Genomic DNA, 20,015 nt, shown 5'->3' on the forward strand with positions numbered 1-20,015 from the left:
CAAATATCTTCAAGGCTATTAAGATTCAAGATTGCTCCAAGGAATTTAAACTGTCCATGTTCTCTGGCAGAAATGACACCTTGATCAGAAATCTTAATAGTTGATTAGAGCAGCTCATTTTCTTGGAAGGTTACCTTGTTCATTTTCCATCTCTATTAAAAGGAAAGACTTTTAATCTGCCTTAATTTTCGTTTAGCTTGATTTTGATGATTAAGAGTTCTGACTTGTTCTTTCATTGGATCCAGTTAGAAATTGGATTTCTTGATGTTCAGTTTATTCAGGACTGAAGCATTACAAAGCTCCAATGTGAAACAACAGTTCTAGTGCTTTTTTGACACTGATGAACACATTTCCTATAACAGTCATTTTAATTTGAAAATCATATTGGAATGGAAAATAAAGGTAGTGCCTGTCAAACTGAAGAATTTTGTCTTTTGTCCTATGATTTTTTTTCTTTTGGTAGAACTCTTATCCATTGTTTGTCTCAGAAGTGAGAACTATCTGATAATTCATGTAATCCAAAGATAAGAGGACATATAAAAGTGCCTTGCGTTGTGGCTCAATCACTGAATTTATGTCTGGTATTTGTAGGTCAGTTATGTGGTGGAATGAGTGTGAAATATGTGGAGTGTATTTTTGTTGATCAGTTTCCTGGAAGTTATTAAATTAATTTAGTGATTACAGTCACGCTCTTTCCTAATTATGTAGAGCAGCAATTACTGAAAGTGTTGCTACTGGGTAGGCTTATTTTCACCAATAGAAATCATGTCAAGTATTTATGTCACCATCTCTCTTTAGTGTTTGGTAGTGTTTATATAGCATATTGATTTTTTTAAATGCCAGTTATGGGTCTTCTAGAACTAGTGAAGGCAGGTAAAAAGTCAGTACTAGACTAAACTGATAATCAGAGCACCTAATCAGATTTTCCCAAAGACTTACCTAAAGACATCCTGCAACTTCAGAATTATATGTGTTACTATTTTGCTTATCATCAGAAAAGGAAATATCTCACGTTTGATTTGCTTTACAAGTTCTACCATAGCTGTGTAAATGTGTTTATTGCTTGCTCTATTCGTTCTTCTGCTATTTTTGCACCTTGTCCCACATGTCTCTACTATAAATTACATCTAATTTGTGCCACATTTTTATGTCCCTTTTAGGTATTGGAATTGGAGTTCTGGTACGGGAATATGGAAAACTGTCTAACTTGGATAAGTTCTACTTTTCCTTTCCTGGGGAACTGCTGATGAGAATGCTCAAACTCATCATTCTGCCATTAATCATATCAAGTATGATCACAGGTATGACTGGAAATGTACTGTTAGCTTATGGGATTGTCATTGTGCTTTCTTTCTAAAGGAAATAACCCCTGAAAACAACTTGATGATACTCTATGAAACTGAGAAATACAGATTTCATACCTTTAGATTAAATTTTTCTTTATATAATGAGAATAGATTTGGAAGGATTAGCACTATTATCTGTGACATTATAAAGAGCTATGAGCTAATAACTTTGCAAGTTTATAGATTTTTGTATCTCTCTCTCCCTGTTTTCAGGAGGGGGTTAAGCAGTTGCAAATTGCAAGCCCAAAGCTGCAGCTGCATATTCTGAGGTACAGAGTTAACTGTTGTAAGTAGTCTCATGTTGCCATTTCACAAGCAAGGGAGAGCTGATCTCATAGCCTACTGTCACAAAAAGAGGACATTCCTGACCTACACTTATTTGGTCTCAACAAACTTCCATGAGGTACCTTGCATGAGCTCTAGCATTCACTGAATCCATCTATGAGTCCATTCAATTCATTGACCTGGCAGAAATAAATTAGGGGAAAATAAATCCACTTGTATTTCCCCAAAACTGAAAACTCCTTTGAACCTAGTGAGTGCGAAGGGAGATTGTGGGGCCAGGAAGGGGTAATGGAAACAAAAGCGAAGTTTCATCTTCTGGGAAAAGCAAGCAAGCTGTTGGCTGGAGCCCTGCCATGCCTGCTAGAATTTGCTAACAGCTCACCTAGTGGGAAAACTTTGGAAAGATTTGGTGGAGAAAGCCCAAAGCAAAGAGACAGAACTGAATGTCAAATAGCTTTTCTTTAGTGAACTTCTCTTTATTCTTTAAGTCTTTGCTGACGGTACAAGGATTGTGACTCTTTTCTTTTAGTTTCTTGCAGTGAATCGAGACACACTGGTCAGTATACTGTCCTTTTTCATCTCCACAAAACTGCTGTTTTGACAACGTGTTGTGTTTGTCACAACGTGTCCAGGTGTTTGTTGATTGGTTAGAGGTTAATGAAAATGCATCAGATATTTGACTAAAGAAAGGGAGAGAGCATGTTGTTATCAGAAAATGAAAGGGGAATTTTGATCATGTTGCAAAAGTGCTTTCAAGAATAGGATATTAAATACAAACTTCCAAACTCCCCAAAATTTGTAGCCAAAAATATCACTAATTGCACAGCAGCACACGGCAAAATGAGTCTATAACAAAGTTCTTAAGGGAAGCTGTTAAGGCCTTTTGAGCACATCTGTAATGTAGAGTGAGAGGAACCCAGTGTTAGAATTGAAATGGAGACTGTCAAGAGCTGCGAGATCAAGAATGGAAAGCTGCCAAGGGTGGAGTGAGAAATGAGGACACAAAATAGTAAAGGGTTGGGTCCAAAGGAATGAAGGGAGATTAAACAGTTGGTGTGTAAAGGAGAGGAGAACCTTAGTCCGTGACAGGAGATCCAGGAAAAGCTGACAAGATAAGACTCAAGATAAGACATTTCTTTTTTTGAACAAGCTTTTATTTGTGAGCGAAGTTGGGCCTATGTCTTCAGAAATAAATTAGATCATTAGAATAATCATGAAATGAATTATTTATTAAATGTATCCCTGTCCAGCACTTGCAAGGGGAAACAAGAATTATCCTGTTAAAAAATATTGTGCTTACTTAGTGTGTAATTTTCCAATATGAGTAAATAGCATTTGTAACTACTAACACAAGCTTGGACTTTACAGATTGCAGATTACAGCCATATACAGAGATGACTGTATAAATGGATCAGCCAAGGTCAGAATCAGAGCATCTCATGATGAGAATGAGATGCTCTGATTCTGACCTTGGCATATCCAATTTCCATAGAAAATAAGGGTATACTTTTTCTACACTTTTATGTTGGGTTTTTAGGCAAGGAAAAGGAAACAAGATAGATAAACAGAAGCTGCTTGATAGAGTATGATGGCTTTGCAAAGGAACCATGAATGTCTGTGCATGATGGTTTTCACTACTCACTTGCATCTGTCCTCAGGATGTTGATGAGATGACCTCTTTTAAAATAGTTATGTTAACCTTCCAAGCATCAGAAATGCACATTTGAAATGAATAAATAAACCTGTGAATGATCACACAGCATACTGGTCATTTTTCTTCTTTTACACAGTCATATAGAATGACTGAGGTTGGAAGGGATCTCTTGAAACCATCTAGTCCAGTGGCCCTGCTCATGCAGGGTCAGCTAGAGCAGTCAGATTAAATTTCATCGGTTTTTAAATTTTTTGCTATTGTCTCATGTCTTGTCTCTGGGCACCACTGCTAAGAGCCTGGCTCTGTAATCTTTCCCACCCATCAGCAATTTATACACATGAATAAAATCCCTCTGAGCATTCTCTTCTCCAGACTGAACAGTCCCTCCTCTCCCAGCTGTCCTCATGTGAGAGATGCTCCAATACCCTCATCAGAGTTGTGGCCCTTCACTGGACTCAGCCCAGTAAATCCCTCCCTTTCTTGTACTGGCGAATCCAGAACTAGACCCAGTACTCTAGGTGTGGCCTCATAGATGTTGTGTTTAGAGAGATCATCTCCCTCCACATGCTGACAGAGCTTGTCACAGTGCTGCCTAGGAGGCTACTGGCCTTTGCTATGAGATCTTACTGTCTCAGGGTCAGCTTGTTGTTTACCAGGACTCTCAGATCCTTCTCTGCAGAGCTGTTCTCCAGCCAGTTAACCTCCAGCATGTACTGTTGCCTTGCATTATTCCTGCCCAGATGTAGAGCTCTGCTAGTTGAACTTCATGAGATTTCTCTCAGACAAATTCTCCAGCCCATCCAGGTGCTGTTGAGTGACTGTATAACCATCTCATACCTCAGCCACTCCTTCCAATTTTGTCATGGTGATTCTTGCACAAACTGTCACCTGTAACCAAAATCTAGTATTTTGACATAATATACATTTACAAAAGGCATCAAAACTTCCTAGATGCCTTTGGACTCAGCACCACAATCTGATTACAGTTATGTACCAAGTGAGCCATTGTAATTCTCTCTGGTGCACACACTTAACCTGCAGCAAAGGCACAATAACAGAACAACATTTTTCTGTCATGGTGAGCTAATTGCATCCCCTTAACTTGTAAACTAAAAAGACGTTTACTCCGGACCAGCTGAAGTGTCATTGCTACTTTTACTGCAATAACTTTGTATATATTGCAGCCCCAAGTGTCTGCCACAGAGCATGTGAACACATACACAGGTCTGACAGCTGTGATCATCAGATACAGGCCCTATAGGGGTCTGTATAATACATATATTCCAAGGAGGTGGACATCCTCAAAACACATCTGGTCCCACCAAAGACAACCAGCCAGTATGCACATTATGGTGCTTTCCTTGCACATCCTACATTTAATCAATAAAGACGAAGTTTCTTTGGAGGAAAATACTTTTGGGTCTTATTTCTGCATTTGGCGGTACCTTTTCTAGAATATGTGGCTTTGCCACTAACAGTAAGCAAACAGTGAGCTGTCTTGTTTACAATCATAGCTGAAGACACATCCTGGATCTTCCTTGAATTTCCATCCCCTTCTTTGTTTGCTTCTTTACAGTAATTTTTGAAAGTGTGAATTTTGCTTTTGATATGAAAATTAGGAATTACAAAGAGGTCATGTGGTCTAACTTGACTTTAGTAAAATTTTTGACACTGTCTCCTGTAACATCGATCCTGTGTTCTATCAGTTCTGTGGGGATAACTGCACAGTGAGACAAACTGAAACCTGTCTGAATGGGCAAACACAAAAGGTTGCAATCACCAGCACAAGTCTCGTTGGAGACAAGTCAGTAGTGATGTACCTCAGGGTTCAATTCTGCGGCCAGTAGTGTTTAACGTTTTATCCATGACGATGATGGACCTGACTGCTCCCTCAGCAAGTTCACAGGCTTGTTCAGTCTGCAGAAGAGAAGGTTACAGGGGGACCTTGTTCCAGCTTTCCAGCGCCTGAAGTGGCCTACAAGAGAGCTGGAGGGGGTCTTTTTACATGGGCACCTAGTGCTAAGACAAGGGGGCATGGCTTTAAACTGAAAAAAAGTAGGTTTATATTGGATAGCGAAAAGAAATTCTTTACTGTGAGGGTTGTGAGGCACTGGAACAGGTTATTCCATGAAGATGTGTTTGCCCTGTCCCCAGAAATGTCCAGAGTCATGTTGGATGGGCTCTGAGCAACCTGTCTGGTGGAAGGTGTCCCTGCCTTTGGCAGATGGGTTGGAACTAGATGATCTTTAAGGTCCCTTCCAACCCAAACCATTCTATGATTCTATGATACAAAATATGTCACCAAGACATTTTTGAAAATGCAGTCTGTAGTTTTCTTTTTTAGGATCAGAATGTTTTAAAAGGTAATGTCACATCCTGAAAAGAATCAGCTTATGCTTTAGAGATGGGAGCTGTGCACAAGTGCATGTCCCCTGATCAGATTCCAGTCTGTTTAGGCATAATGATGTAAATCAAGCCCACAGCAAAGAGAGTGGAGGTTGCAATAACTCCTTGAGATTTCAGGATTTTCTGGAAAATTAAAGTCTTAGTAGTTTTAACTTGTTGGAATAAATTCCATATTAGTGAAAAAACTCTCACAGATTTCCCCAATTAAATCAGGAATATGCTTCTTGCTTCTCCTTGGAGCTCTAATTAGTCTATTTTCAGATTCAAAAGGCAAAATTCTCCCTCTGGTTAAATGGAGGGCTTTGTAGAATATGGTTTTTATTCACAAACCCAGTTCCTCTGAGTGTAAGAGAGGAACAGTATTGTTAGTACACTTATGTAGTGTACAAGTTGCAATTTGTGGAATTTTTCCACTAACCTGCCTGGAAGCATAACTGTAGCCTAGTAAAAAACTGACATAAGCACTAAGCATATATTTGTTTTGAAAAAATTGGAAATTTTTGTTAGTAGGACCTTGCTTTAGGTATGGAATAGTCTGTGTAGTACTCTGCCTCAGAGCCAAATTTTAATTGTTCTCTTCTTCTCATAATCATTTTAATGGATTCAGGCGTAAACTTATTTACTCTGACCCAAAAGTCCACCATTGATGATTCAGTTCAAAATATAGAGCTCTTTTGGCTACCCATGAGATTTCTATCCCTCCAATTAGTTAATAGCACACTAATGCATCATTCATGTCAAGAAATGATTTGTATTTTCTGTCACCTGCTGTAGTGTTACTCAAGATCATTGTTATGATATCAGAACTACAGCTGTACTGAGTGTAAGATTCCACACCCCAAATCCACTTATTTTGAAATAATGCTCTAATAGAAGACATATTAGATAAATACAAAGAATATGGTTTTTTAGTTGCCCTGTAGGAAGAAGGAATGAGAGGAATCTCTTGTATGCTTCAGAGCAGTTTTGAGACTTAAATCTAATCATTTTGGGAGTACTTAAAACATATAAAATATCTTTGAAAGTCTTGGAAGTTCACAACTCTAATTTCATTCTGAGAATGGAAATTCTCTGGAGTTGTGCAGTTTCATCAAGGATGCATACTGAGCAGACTAGTCCCCTTTAATCACTTAAAGCTTTCTTTTTCATTAAGTGAGATTCACACAGTGTGCAACGGCAGTAAATGTGCGCAAATCTGTTTTCTGTCAGGATCACAGTAGAACTTAGGTTGGAGACAACTGTCAAGTTTCCTGAACTGTTGTTCCCTTGTACTTGGGTACAAGCTGAGGAAACTTACATGCCCAGTCTGAAGATAACTAATCCACATAAAGTGTCTGGCCTTATGTCCTGCGCCTCAGTTCCCTGTTAATAGCTAATATCAGGAGATCTGGTTCTCAACGCAACACCCCCAGACATCCAGACACTATGAGAATACAATGGCTCTGCTTCCCATCTCTCTTCAATCAGTCCTTCTCACATGGGGTTATTTCATGCTGCCTGCATTTTCAAACTACAAGCCATGGATCTTGATGTGGAGGTCTTTCTTCAGGGCTAGAATGTGTTCTGTCAAAAAATTTATATCACATATCTGATAAATGACCTTTCTTTGATGATGTTTCCAGAGTTACCCATAAATGCCAGAAATGTTAGCTTTGTGTTAAAAGATGTGATATATAGCACAGCAGGTCCATGTCTCAGGTCTCAGTATTAATGGCATTATTTTATCACCTATTCAATGTCTGTTTCAAGTTCTGTAATAATCTCTCCCTCATGTCTTATATTTCCTCCCTGACAAAATATTAATACAGCTTTTTCTTATGTTTCTGACCTTCCCTGCACTTTCATCCTTCACAGACAACTGCAAAGAAACTAGAACAGATGCATGGGATTTTCCTGTAGTGTGAATTTGTGCAGGCTCAGCTGTGGGAACACCAAAATTTCTTAAAGCAATTGATAAGGCATTTGCAGGGACCCACAGCATACTTCAGGAACAGTGGAAAAAAAGACAGTATCAATTACCTCTCTCAGGGCAGCTGTATGTGAGCTATAAATACAATGTCTCCTGAGCTGTGAGTCTAGCAATATCAAGTTTTCATGACTATAGGAATAAACTCTTGCTTTACTCCAGAACTTGCTTTGACTACTGGTCCACTGCAGTCTGAAGCATCATGCCAGGACCATTTTTCCCAATGCCAAATGTACCCTCTTACTTGCACTTGTTACCAATAGTACAAAGATAATGATTCCACCACAAATCTGTTCTGACAACTGCTTGAGAGAGAAAAATATCCCAGTGAATTACCTGGGCCATGTGACTTTTCCCATTTGCAGAGTCTGCTGTTTTCCCTGTGTAGAGAGTATGTTAGATTGTGACTGACAAATGGATGTGTTGACTAGGTTATTTGTCCTTTTCAGTTGTTCAAAATTAAAGTGTGAGTTTCCTGCCTTGGATCTGTGTCTGGTATTAATTTGTTTTATCACAGTGCCAAAGGATTTGGAGAATGAAAACAAAACATACAAAATGGGATACAAAAGAGATAGAATTAATGAGAAAAAAAATTGAATTAGAGTATTAATCAGATTATTCCTATTTCTCATGTTTATCTTTGAAAATCAGAACAGTTCAGATTTAAACAACTACTTGTGTATTTATTTTGCCCACTCTATTTATAATTTAAGTTAGAACACACTAAGACTGTGCTGATGCAATGCTAGTTGCATTTTATATATACATTATATGTACATACATTTACAGTACTGTAAAGGACTACAGATAAGGTAATGGCAGGAGGACAAATCTGGTTTTTTTCCTATAATGCAGGACTCCAAATCCATTTTTCTCTGGTATCATCAATCCTGTCATGGCAGCTGCCTCAGCAGTTTCCATTTCTACAAGATCAAGAAGGGCAGCTATTGGGAGATGCTCCATTACTGAGGCATCCTTAACAGGCCCTGTGCATCATCAGCACAGTCCTTGGGAAGGTACTGGTCTCGCTTAAGATACTCAGGGACTGTCTTTTGAAATACCTGCATGTTCTTTGCATGCTTTGCTGTTTCTTAAGACAAAGGAACTCCCAAGAAAATCAGATCCATTATATAGTATTAGTAAACTAGGGCTCAGATGGGAGACTCATCTCTTCCCTCTGTATCATTAATTGTGTGAAGGTCATAAAATGTTACGGCACTGTTAATGAGTTTTGCCTTTGGTTGTACTGAGGGATGCTGGAAGTTCTGTCCCTGCTGTCCATGTGCAGTCATTGAGGCAGGCAGGACAGCAGAGTCATGGGCTATTAATGGACAAGGCTTTGTGCCCATGTTCTTCAGATTACTTCTGTCATAGTCATCTACTCCTTTCCCATCAATATCAGTTGACCTTATAGAACTGAGACAGCCCCTACATTATTTAAAGTTTTAAATTGTAGTAATAAAACTTTGAAGTGCACTTCTGGTTCATGGAGCGTGATTACCACCAGCTCTCAAGGGCAAAGAGCCCCAAAACAACAGCCATTTTGTGGCACCAGCAGTCACTGCCTCCTGTCCTAGCTGTATCACTGAGGGCACGTCTGGTGGCACCACTGTGGATGGGTCAAAAGCCAGTTGGTGTCTTCTCCTCTTCTCTTGTGGAGCTCAGGACATAAACAACTGTTCTACTATATAAACCAGATTGCATTCACCTTTTTCACTCCATTTCCCTGTGTGTAGATATCACATAGATTAAAAATGCAATGTCATGTTAAAGGGCTTTTTTAATAGTTTGGAAGCTAAACCTTGTCAACTTTTACATTTTTATACTTACACATTTTGCCGCCAATAATTTTGAGGGAATTCAAGTCCTTTCAATACTACAGGTTTTCTGTATTCACTTCATACATGTTTCACCAGCAACAGTGCAGGGGCTATATTTCTGCTCCATCCTTGAACTGAATCTGATTTCTGTAATGAATCTTGTTAGCCTGTCCATCTTGGCAGATCATTGTGTCATCTTCCTTTCTTATAAGTTTTTATTATATTCCAACCAAGGAACATCATCCCTTCTGAAAACGCATTCACTTCAGATGATATAACCTCTAGGAGCTTTCTAGAGGAAAAATTAAAATGTTCCTAGACGTTTGGAAGTAACATGAATAGAAGGCAGTATTAATACCCTCTTTCTCGGCATGTCTCCAATAAGCTCTGTAGGGAAAGATCATAATAAAATGGTTGTGCCTACTGCCAAGAAGACAGCACAATAGTCTCTTAGCAAACTGATATCCAGGGTCAGACATTTTTCTTTAAATCTTACCTGAAATTCCTTCTGGTTTATAATTATTTTAACCTTTTCATTGCCATAAACTGTTAATCTCCCATTCCATTCGTTCTACCTGGCATTTAGAAAGGTTCATTACAACTGTATTTTCAACCACATCCTAAATGATCCAAGACATCTCTCAGTATTTGGACTGTCGTAACTATTGTTGCATTCCATACCTTAGTCTGCTTGTTTGGGTTTTTTCAAATAACCTTTTTTCAATGCCTCTGCAAAGTTAAAAGACCAATACTTGACATGCTAGTCCATGATCTAATTGAAGTCTCATTAGATCATGTAAGTAGAAACTGAGAACTTTCTGATTTTAATTTTTTGGTGATATTTAAATAGCATGAACAGATGCTTACGCATTACCTGCATGCATCTATCTCTCTTTCCCACTCTCTCTCTCCTACTGCCCCCCTGCCAAGTGCTAGTTTTTTTCATTTCATTTGTAAGACATTCTTCTGTTGCATTTATACAATATACTAGTAGAATAACAATAATTTGTTCCAAAGAAGAGCAATTAATTAAATTTCTATCAAGTCTGTTGAAAAGGTACTTGCTACAAGCTGCCATAGAAATCCTTTTCCTTTACAGTAAGTATCAATGCCATTTGATTAGAAGGGATAACTGCTGTTATAGAAGAATTGACAGAATAGGAACAGAAGTCTTCTAGTAAAAATATTAAAGACCGTACATCATGAAAAATCTCATTTGAGAGACTGCATATCACTGTGTTTGGGGCTTCCATTTGCCATAGCTTTTTCATTATCTGATCTTCTCAGCCGACATCTGACTTGGAACTGTCCTCCTAATAACTCTTAGCTATAGAGGTCCTTCAGTTAGCTGGGGAAAGACTAGTTGCAAAAAGTCCTTCTGAGCCCCCTGACACAGTACACCTGAGGAAAAAATAAAATTATGAGATGCATGTCAAGGGAAAGATGTTTGAGAATGATCTACAGGTAATCTGAGTCCTTTGTCTCAGATGAGCAGTGGATTTGTGGATAACATCATGCTGTGTGAAGTCCTGCGTGTGGGTGGTATTTCAGTAGACAGTTGTGAATTGCTTATTTGGTCCTGATAATCTTGTTCATACACAAGGAATGTGGTATTGCGTTTCCCAGAGAGTTCCACAGAGCATCAGAGAAAAAAAAAGGAAATATTCACTGTTCAGCTTTTGGAAGAAGCAACAGAAATTGCTGTTGAACCTAGTTTGGAAACTAAAATTTCAGGGAGAATATGAAGAAAATGAGCTTTCAGGAGATTCATGACAGTCAGGGCAAATTTGTACTACAAAATCATGCAAATAAAAGGGCAAAATGGGAGGGAAAGGGCTCAGAGTCTGAAATGGGAAGAGGAAAAAATCACAGATGACTCAAAAATGGCTTCAGTAAAACATAGGCTCTGAATTCACCTGTGTTACAGTGCTTCTCCCACCGCAGTTTTTGTCTGAATTGTATACAGAAGGACTTTCCCTTCAAAAGTGAGCACTGACTAAGGACAAAAGGAAATACTGGGCCAAGGACAAAAGGATGGAGGGCAACTGGCTTAGGAATCCTTTCTTTTGAGAAGCCCTGAGAAAAACATTCTTCTGTATTTATGTTAGAACTTAAACCCAAGTTTATAGGACAGCAGAAAGGACCTTTCTCTGTAGTGAAAAAGAAACTGTCTTGTTTGTGTCTACCACCCAACTATTAAATAATGACAAAATTTACATGGAAATATGGTGAAATCTAGTCTTACATGTGTGAGATATCTTCCTTTCCTAGCAGTAGCTGATTAGAGTTGGTATAGCTCATGGAACAAGAATGCAATTTTGGATTCTCTTAGATACGTAGAGGAATAAGAAAATAAGCAATAAGCTTGCTACACACTGCTTGTGCAAGCAGTAAGCTCGCTCAGCCCTGGAGCTAGAATTTGGTGTTCACTCCTCAGATAAAAAGCATGTCTGTCTTCTGAAGGTACAGGCCAAATACTGATTTAGTATTGATAGTGTTTCTCATTGCAAGTAGAAGAAAAGTATGGCAACTAATTAAAATTTTTCACTTGTGTCTGAGAAAGATTGTTTTTATAGCCTGACCACCAGCTCTGTGATGGCCAGTGGATTAAATGAGAACTCTCAGTACTAGGTAAATGACATTCCAAAACCACTTTGGAACAGAGGTCATACCACAGTCAGATGCAGCTGAAATTTTGATACTGCTCATGTCTTAAATTAGAAACGATCCCAGCTCCATCTTTTAAAGCCAAGAGACTTCATGCATTTCAGGCAGCTGTCCATTTATCAAAAACACTGTTTCAGCATTGGTTTGGGTTTTTCTTCCCTAGTATTTTTTAAAGAATAAATATTACCTTTTTGCAACAACACATAACATAGTGCATCCCAGCAATAAAGTAACTTTTCTATTTTTATATAAAACATTGTAGTCCTCTTAGAAGGATTGCCTATTGAAATTTTCTATAGGCATGTTAAGAGTCTCCTATGGTATTCTATTTTCATATGTCTTATGCAATATTCTGTAAAAAAGTTTTGATCTCATGGATGTTCACCAATCATATAATTGCTATGATGTAGTGACTGCATACTTCAGCCAGAAGAGCCGAAATGGACATGAAGAAATAAAGCATGAAAGAAATATCTAGTGACCAGAGAAATTCCTCCATTAAAGCAATACGGTTGCTGGCAGTTCGGAGGAGTTTCAGAACTGCATTTTGCCTTTGAATCAGCATCATGGTCATAGCTGAGAAGGTGTAAAAGCCGTACAGGTCTGCTCTTCAGGAACTTCTGTTGTTATATTTTTGTTACAATAGGGAATTAGATAGGGAATTAGATATCAGAAGCCTGAGAGTACTGTGTACAGTTGATATGCACCATACTTAAGGTGTTTTTCCTCAGAAATCAATTAGCTTCTAAAACTAATAGAGAAATTCACCATGTGGCTGACAGTAGTGTGAACTTGGAAGAACCTTTAGCCAGACTCATTCTTCTGGCACTGGGTCACTTAAGGAGAACTTGCCGTCAGTGCTAGGAGCTGGCTAAGTGGCATCGAGGAAACTCACATCTTGATCCTCAAGTGTAGATGTGTTGCAAAAGGAGTTAAACAGCCTAGCCTTTTATGGATTATATGTAATGATCAATGTGTCGTGCAGATAAACTGATGATCCTGCCAGCTTCCACCAATCTTCAGAAGTTTGAGAACAGCTAAGAAGTACTGCAGGCGATGCACTTGATGATGACACTGTAATTTGTAGAGCAGCAATAAAAAATGCCAGGGAGTTGAGGTATGACTGTTGCTGTTGAACGGAGTCAACCACTGCACCAAATTGTAGACGAAATCTCTCATAATGTACTGAAAAAGAGCACCTGGAAACATAAACCTGTGTGCACAGTTGCATGTATTCCACTCTGTAGAATAGTATGACAAATTCTAAGGATGTAGGTGTTATCCCCTAGGGAACTAAAAAGATGATAAGCACTGGAAGTTAGAAGACCCCTGTGATTGTTTCCAGTCCTTCATGGAACTCTTTTCACTCCCAGATCTCACAGGACCACAGGACTGGTCTCACAAGAGCATAGTGAGCAACTCTGAAATTACAGTGTTATACCTTGAGCCAACGCCATTTGGCCATTTGTACATATGCATCCTTACAGGCCTCTAAAGTGAACACATTTTATGTTCAGTGGCTACTGGTAAAAAATTCTGTAACACCATATTTCATATTTAAGCTTAGTTTTGTTTAAATCAGACTATTTCCTTAGGTAAAGTAGCTTTATACAGTAGTACTTCAGGGAAGTAGTTTTAAATATGTACAATAAAAAAAAAAAAATGCTGCAGTGCAGTATTACACTTTATAGGGTTTTGAGGTCCTTGTATGAGAAAGAGTAGAAGAGTTGATTTCTCTGATTGTTTGGATTTTATTATTTTCCAAGTGTATGTGATGCAAAATAGAGAAAACTGGGCAAAAAAAGAGAGGAGTACTAAGTCCTTCAAGCTGGAGACTGTAACACAGAAAACATGGAAGGTGAATTGCAGAAGACTAGATAATTGATTCCAAAATTTTACTTCAGTTATTAAAACCTTAACTCTGTTTTTCTTGAATGATATGGGCAGAGAGGTAGATAGATTAACGGATTTTAACATCAGTTGGTGTCTTTTGTGATGATCTCACATAAGCCTTTTTGTATCATAGTCACAGAATTGCAGTCTATGCTTCAGTGGCTATAGCTGAATTAGGCAATATTTTTTAGGAAAATTTAAGGGACTAATCAGAAATACTGTAGGTTTGAAACACCCAGGGGTGGAAGCAAATCCATCATTGTGTCTGTTCAAACTCTGCACAGTAATTATATTACCAGTTTATCTGTTCAAACATGTTTAAACTTAGAGATTGAGGGAAGAAAGAACAATTAAGTTAGTTGTAAAAGTTTAATGGTAATCCAAATTAGATAACCAAACTTAATTACACTGCTTTTGTGATCTAAATTTGAATGACACTACAGGCTTTCCTTTCGGAACAGTGTATGTGCCATCTTTCTTTGAGAAATAATTTTACTTCGGAACTGAAATTACTGAAAGTTAGTACTACTAACTTTGTAGTTAGTAGTTGTATTAGTGCTTTGTTCAACACATCTTCCATTAACTCTTTTAGTTACGTCCAAAAAATTGTAAAGCCATGGTGTAACTACAAAGGGAATCTTAATTTTCAGTTGTCTTGAGAAAAAGTCTAGTAGCTATCAATTATGTTATCAATTGCTCAGTCATGACAATAGGATATGTCTGGACATAAGTCTATTATTGTATATGATATTTTCCTATGTGTAACAAGCTTACATAAAAAAAAAAGAGGCTTAACAGCATACATCACCCAGTGCAAACCTGTGTCTGTGGCACTTGTGGTGAATGCTACTTCAGTCTCTAAATAGAGGCGTCATTCTGAATAGAGGTCTCAGAGTACAGCAGCTTTCAAAAAAATGCAAACCCCACACCCATCATCCTTAGACCATATTTTTACTTATTCCGCCATGTCTGCCTGAATTGTTTGTGTGTTTTTGTGGTTACCAGCAAAGCAGCACCAGCATGACAATGGAAGGACTGGCTGGATCCTAGCACAGCTTGCTCACTAACAGGATCATTATCCAGTTTAAAAAGGCCGGAGCAAAGTTTACCCTTTATACCTCTATAACTCTACTGCGCATAACAGTTTGCAAAGGGACTTCATTTGGGGCCAGAAGAATGCCTGTCACAGGAATCTCATTTCATATTAACTGTAGGATGTTTTTAACTGACTACTCCTTGGAAATAACCTTGCATGATTATTAGGCTCTTAACTAAGTCAACAAGACTGTCAGGCAAAAAAAAAACCAACCAACAAATATGAAGGCCCAAGTTTTAGAATAAAATTCCATTATTTCCAGGTTTTATGAACTTTTCCTTAGAAGATATGGAATGGTGGCAATACCTGTTTGCTCTGTTTTAAAAACATGATGTGAATTCTTCCAAGTTAATTTATCAGATGCAGAAGTTTCAACATTGACAGCCTTTGAAAACAGGGCTGTCCACAGAAAGCATTATTTATTACTATCAGTGTGAATTGACACAATCAGGTAACCTAGAGAATGGCCAAGTGACAGCTGAAATGCAAAGAGTAGATTTATTTTGTTATCTCACCAACCGTGCCAGGTGGCAGAGGCATGTGGGGACAGAGGCTCCCTTAGGCTGAGCTCACCCCAGCAGCCAGCACAGGGGAGAGCTCTCAGCCTGCTTTGCTATAACAGAAGGCTTCCTGCCTCTCTGTGAGAGCATGTTATCTCTCCACAGGAATTCCACTTCTCAAAACAGCCACAGGATGAACCACAGTAGGCATAATAAATTGAGTTTTCCCACACTGACATTTTTAGCATTCCCAGCTGCAAGGTCACTTTGGTCTAAACTATGCCCTCCTCCTTGCCAAATCTTCCAGTTTTAGCCCTTCCCTCCCAAAACTATCCATTCTCACGAGTTCTTGCTGCCATGATTTCCACAGCTGAGCCCACAGCAATGGAAAAGTCCTTTTTACTTCCTTTTTTTTTCCATAGTTCCAAAGGTGAGAAATAGAAATCTTGGCCCAGATTCTGTGTCCATTCTGTTATTCATTCCTCAAAAAATATCCTTATTGCTGACAGCTTCCTGTAATAGCTGTGGCATTGTTTTTCTGTGCATTGATCTGTATTCCTCTGCCATATGAATAGTTCATTAATTATCCTTATTTGCTCTACAAGTGGGAGAATCTTTACATCATGATTTCAGTATATATGTGTAGTTCTTCTGTACTCCATCTGATGATACACTCTCCCATGGAAGATCCAAGATAATCAGATTCTGAAATAAAATAACCTTCATTCTCCCCTCCGAGTATTGTTTGCATTTTGAATAACAATTAACAGAACTAGTAAGACATTATATGAGTACTCTAGGCACAAGGTGTCAGTGCTGTTAATATACCTTCTGAAAGAGACATCAGCACATGGTTAAACTGTGCTTGCTAAGATCCTTTTTGAGCTCAAAGATCAGTAAGTTACATGTATGCCAGATCTCTTGATTTTTCTTCCTCACTTTTGAAACTATTCTTTTCCTACGAAATCATGCTTCTCTGAGGCTAAATATCCTCCTGGTTGCTTTTGTATGCAAAGGAAACTAGCCAGTCTTTGATAAACTGACTCAATAAACATACAAATATAAAGGGATCACAAATGTATAATAAAGAGATAGCAGTGAATTATTAACTAATGTTGTTATAAACAGACAAGTTTTGGAGTCACAATGCTCATTTTGCCCTGGTTACTGAGTTGTATGTGTACACATATAACTTTTATAAATCTTTTAAACAATTAAAAAATACTTCACAAGAAGCGTCATTGAATATTGTTGCCAGAAGTTAAGTTGACCTCAGTATAACATCTGTCTCAGCACTTTCCCTACCTTCATTAGTTAATCTACCATTGTTCTTGAGAATGACGTATACAGGTGGAGAAGTGTGAACACCCAAGCTTCAGAAAAAGCTTTAGTCAAAGATTTTAAGAAAGTAAACCTGTTAATGAAGACAAACTGACCAGAAATGATCCTTACTTGTCTGATGTGCCTTTGAGCAACCTGGAGTAACAGACCTGAGCAGCTCCCTTCACATGGCTTTTAGCTTTAAAGCAAAAATGTTACAGAGCTGGAAAAAGTGAAGCTATTCTTTAAGTGAAGAAGGAAATAAATAATGACATACTCTTATAAACCAAAGAACTCTAATTGATCACAAATATCAGGGAATCAAGAAAGCTCAATTGTCTTTGTCCTACAAAAATCCAGGGAGAACAGATTTTTGCAAAGAAGCAGAAGCAAATATGTTGGTCAGCTACAGACATTTTTCAGAAGTACAGATGTCAATTAGGTATTTAGAAACATCTTGAATAAGGAAAAATTTCCTGCATAGAAATAAGAGACAATAATTACTTCTCTCTACAAAAGGAACAACATTCTTGTAAGACTGATTTTTATTGTTTTGTTTCTGTGGCTGTTTTTTGCAGGTGTTGCTGCTTTGGATTCCAGTGTATCTGGGAAGATTGGTTTGCGAGCAGTTGTATATTATCTCTGCACTACAATCATTGCTGTAATACTAGGTACTCTGTGATTCTGTAACTTTATAAATCATCAGCATTGCCTAATTACAAATATACTGCCCAGTGACATTACTAATTTCCCAACACAGGATTTGGAGACAAAACAGGGAATCATACCAGACAACCTGACATTACTTGTAGCCAGATAGAGAGAGAAGTTAGTCCTGCTGTCCACGGCTGGGCTCTGTTCCTATCCAGTGTGAAGCCACAGGCAATTTCATCATATATCTCAGCTCAGGAAGATTAGGAGCCGTCTGCTGAGGTAAACAGTGACCGGCAGTGAGAAAGCTGAATGAACATTAAAGGCTAACCTTAACTACAAAGTGAATTTCCTGAATAGCAAAGTGGTAGCTTGTTCCCGATTCTCAGATGTGAAAATATGTAGTGTGTTACACCTGCAAGAATGACAGAAAATACTGGTTCGCTTGTCATCTTTTTTCCTTCCTTAAAGGTTTTTTCCCCTTCTGTCACTGCCAGGCTCCAATCTTACCCCTCTGAAATCTACATCTCCTCTTACAGGAAGTTAATTCCTGACAAGCATCATTGACATGTTCCATTATTTGCTTAAAGAAACATCTTCAGCCAGCCTTCTTAAGTAAGAAACAAAATTAAATAGTCTATCTCATATGCTTGGGAAATTTCTGTGAATATATAAGGAGGAATATTATTAAAGACTAACATTATCTTACTTTGAAATTGTCCCAACTCAGGGTGAGGTGTTAATCCAGACAATCTCCCAAGGTCCTTGCTATTCTAAGTTGTTCCATGGTGTTATGATATTACTTGTTTCATAATGCAGAGCTATGCAAATGTGGTACTGCTTTTATTCACAGATGTCATTAGGAAGACTTATTCCTGCCTGGTTGAAGGGTCATCCAAACACTTCTTTCTCCCTTCACTGAAATTTTGTAGTTTTATCTGCTTTGGATTTCTTCGGACTTTTTTAAGGGAAAGAAAAAAGAAAAGAATATGCATTTGGAAAATAGTAATAGTAAAAATTCCTAAAATTAAGCCACTAAAGTAAATTAAAAATTTGTCATTGATTTCAGTATTTACAAGGTCAAATCTAGTATTTCTTAACCCACAATTTTTAATTTCTGTCTTTTTCTGAAGCCCTTCTCTTATATAACCCTATGCTACCTAACTTAAGTAAAACACCCTGTGACTTTGGGGTCACAGTACAGCGCACACTTGTATTCATATCTGAAAGCTAGTAACAAGAAGAGCTACATAAAAGAAAAGGTAATATCAATTAAATATATTTACTCTGCAAAAGTTGCACTACACTCATCTGAAGCCCAGCTAAAGTAATTTACCCTCCTGGTGAGCAGTAGTGATGTGGTACAATACACAGAAAAACAAAGCTAAAGTGATGAAGTCTAAGGGCAAGTAGCAAGTAGCTCCTGTGGTAGGGGAACCCGCACATTTAAGGACACCAGCTGCAGACTTTTCTTTTCTGAACATACCACCATGAGCACCCAGGGAAAGTGTGTGTTGAGTTAAGCTCACAAAGAGTTTGGCTTCACAGGATACACTGAGGAAGAATACACCAATGCCTCCGCTTGCATTGTGAGCTCTCTGCTTCTCCTTCTGCAGGGATTGTCCTAGTTGTGACCATTAAACCTGGAGTGACTCAAAGAGCAAGTGAGATTGACAGAGTGGGCAGTACCCCAGAAGTCAGTACTGTTGATGCCATGCTGGATCTGCTCAGGTGAGGTTTTCATTTTTAGTTGCCATATCCCCTTTGCAGAAGTCCAAACAAACACAAATGAAGTTGTGAGATGTAATACAATAAAATGCTTTCTGATACTGTTTGGATTAATAAGGGGAGAATAACTTGTATTTCAACAGATTAGACATTTTAAAGTATGCTCAAAGCAGTCTGTTTAAAAAAATTCTCTTTACACCCTAGACTTTGGTTAATAAACCAGTGATGAAAAATCCCTCCTTCACAGAAATTGACATGCAAGATTTATCTATTATGAGGAAAAGATCCATAAAGGATTGGTGGATTACTGACTGGCAGATTCTGTGTCATCCAGCATAGACAACCACCTGAAATTTCAGTGCTATGGTTCTGCTCCTCAAGGCAGGATGCAGAGTAACAGATGCAGTATCTAAAGATTTCCAAGGGTTCCACAGTCAAGAAGTTTGCTGCATCACCAGTATCTAAGGCAACCTTATACTGTGTCTTTCCTCATTAGCATCATGTGTCTTTCCCCATTAGCATCATGGACAATGATAGATACTTTAAAGTGGTTAGAAGAAGGAAACCCCTAGAAAAGGCTGCAGAAGATATGTGCAGGTTTTCGGAGCTACTGTGTTTAAAGAATTCTAAGAAAAATAAAAAAGGCTGCATTTCCAATAGAGGTTAGGTCATTCCTTCGAAAA

General features: G+C 38.2%; 1 protein-coding gene across 1 annotated transcript in view; it reads left to right on the top strand.

Annotated features, from left to right (window-relative positions):
* SLC1A1 (solute carrier family 1 member 1) overlaps window positions 1-20,015 on the top strand; it is a gene marked incomplete at both ends in the record, with an annotated part of 48,424 nt that overhangs the window by 11,798 nt on the left and 16,611 nt on the right. Inside the window, 3 exons of the mRNA XM_082301975.1 lie at window positions 1,161-1,301; window positions 17,532-17,624; window positions 19,221-19,335. Of these exons, the coding sequence (XP_082158101.1) occupies window positions 1,161-1,301; window positions 17,532-17,624; window positions 19,221-19,335 (349 nt within the window). The remainder of the gene's footprint in view (window positions 1-1,160; window positions 1,302-17,531; window positions 17,625-19,220; window positions 19,336-20,015) is intronic.

The sequence above is a fragment of the Coloeus monedula genome, assembly GCF_965178545.1.
Source record: "Coloeus monedula genome assembly, chromosome: Z".
Classification (NCBI taxonomy): domain Eukaryota; kingdom Metazoa; phylum Chordata; class Aves; order Passeriformes; family Corvidae; genus Coloeus; species Coloeus monedula.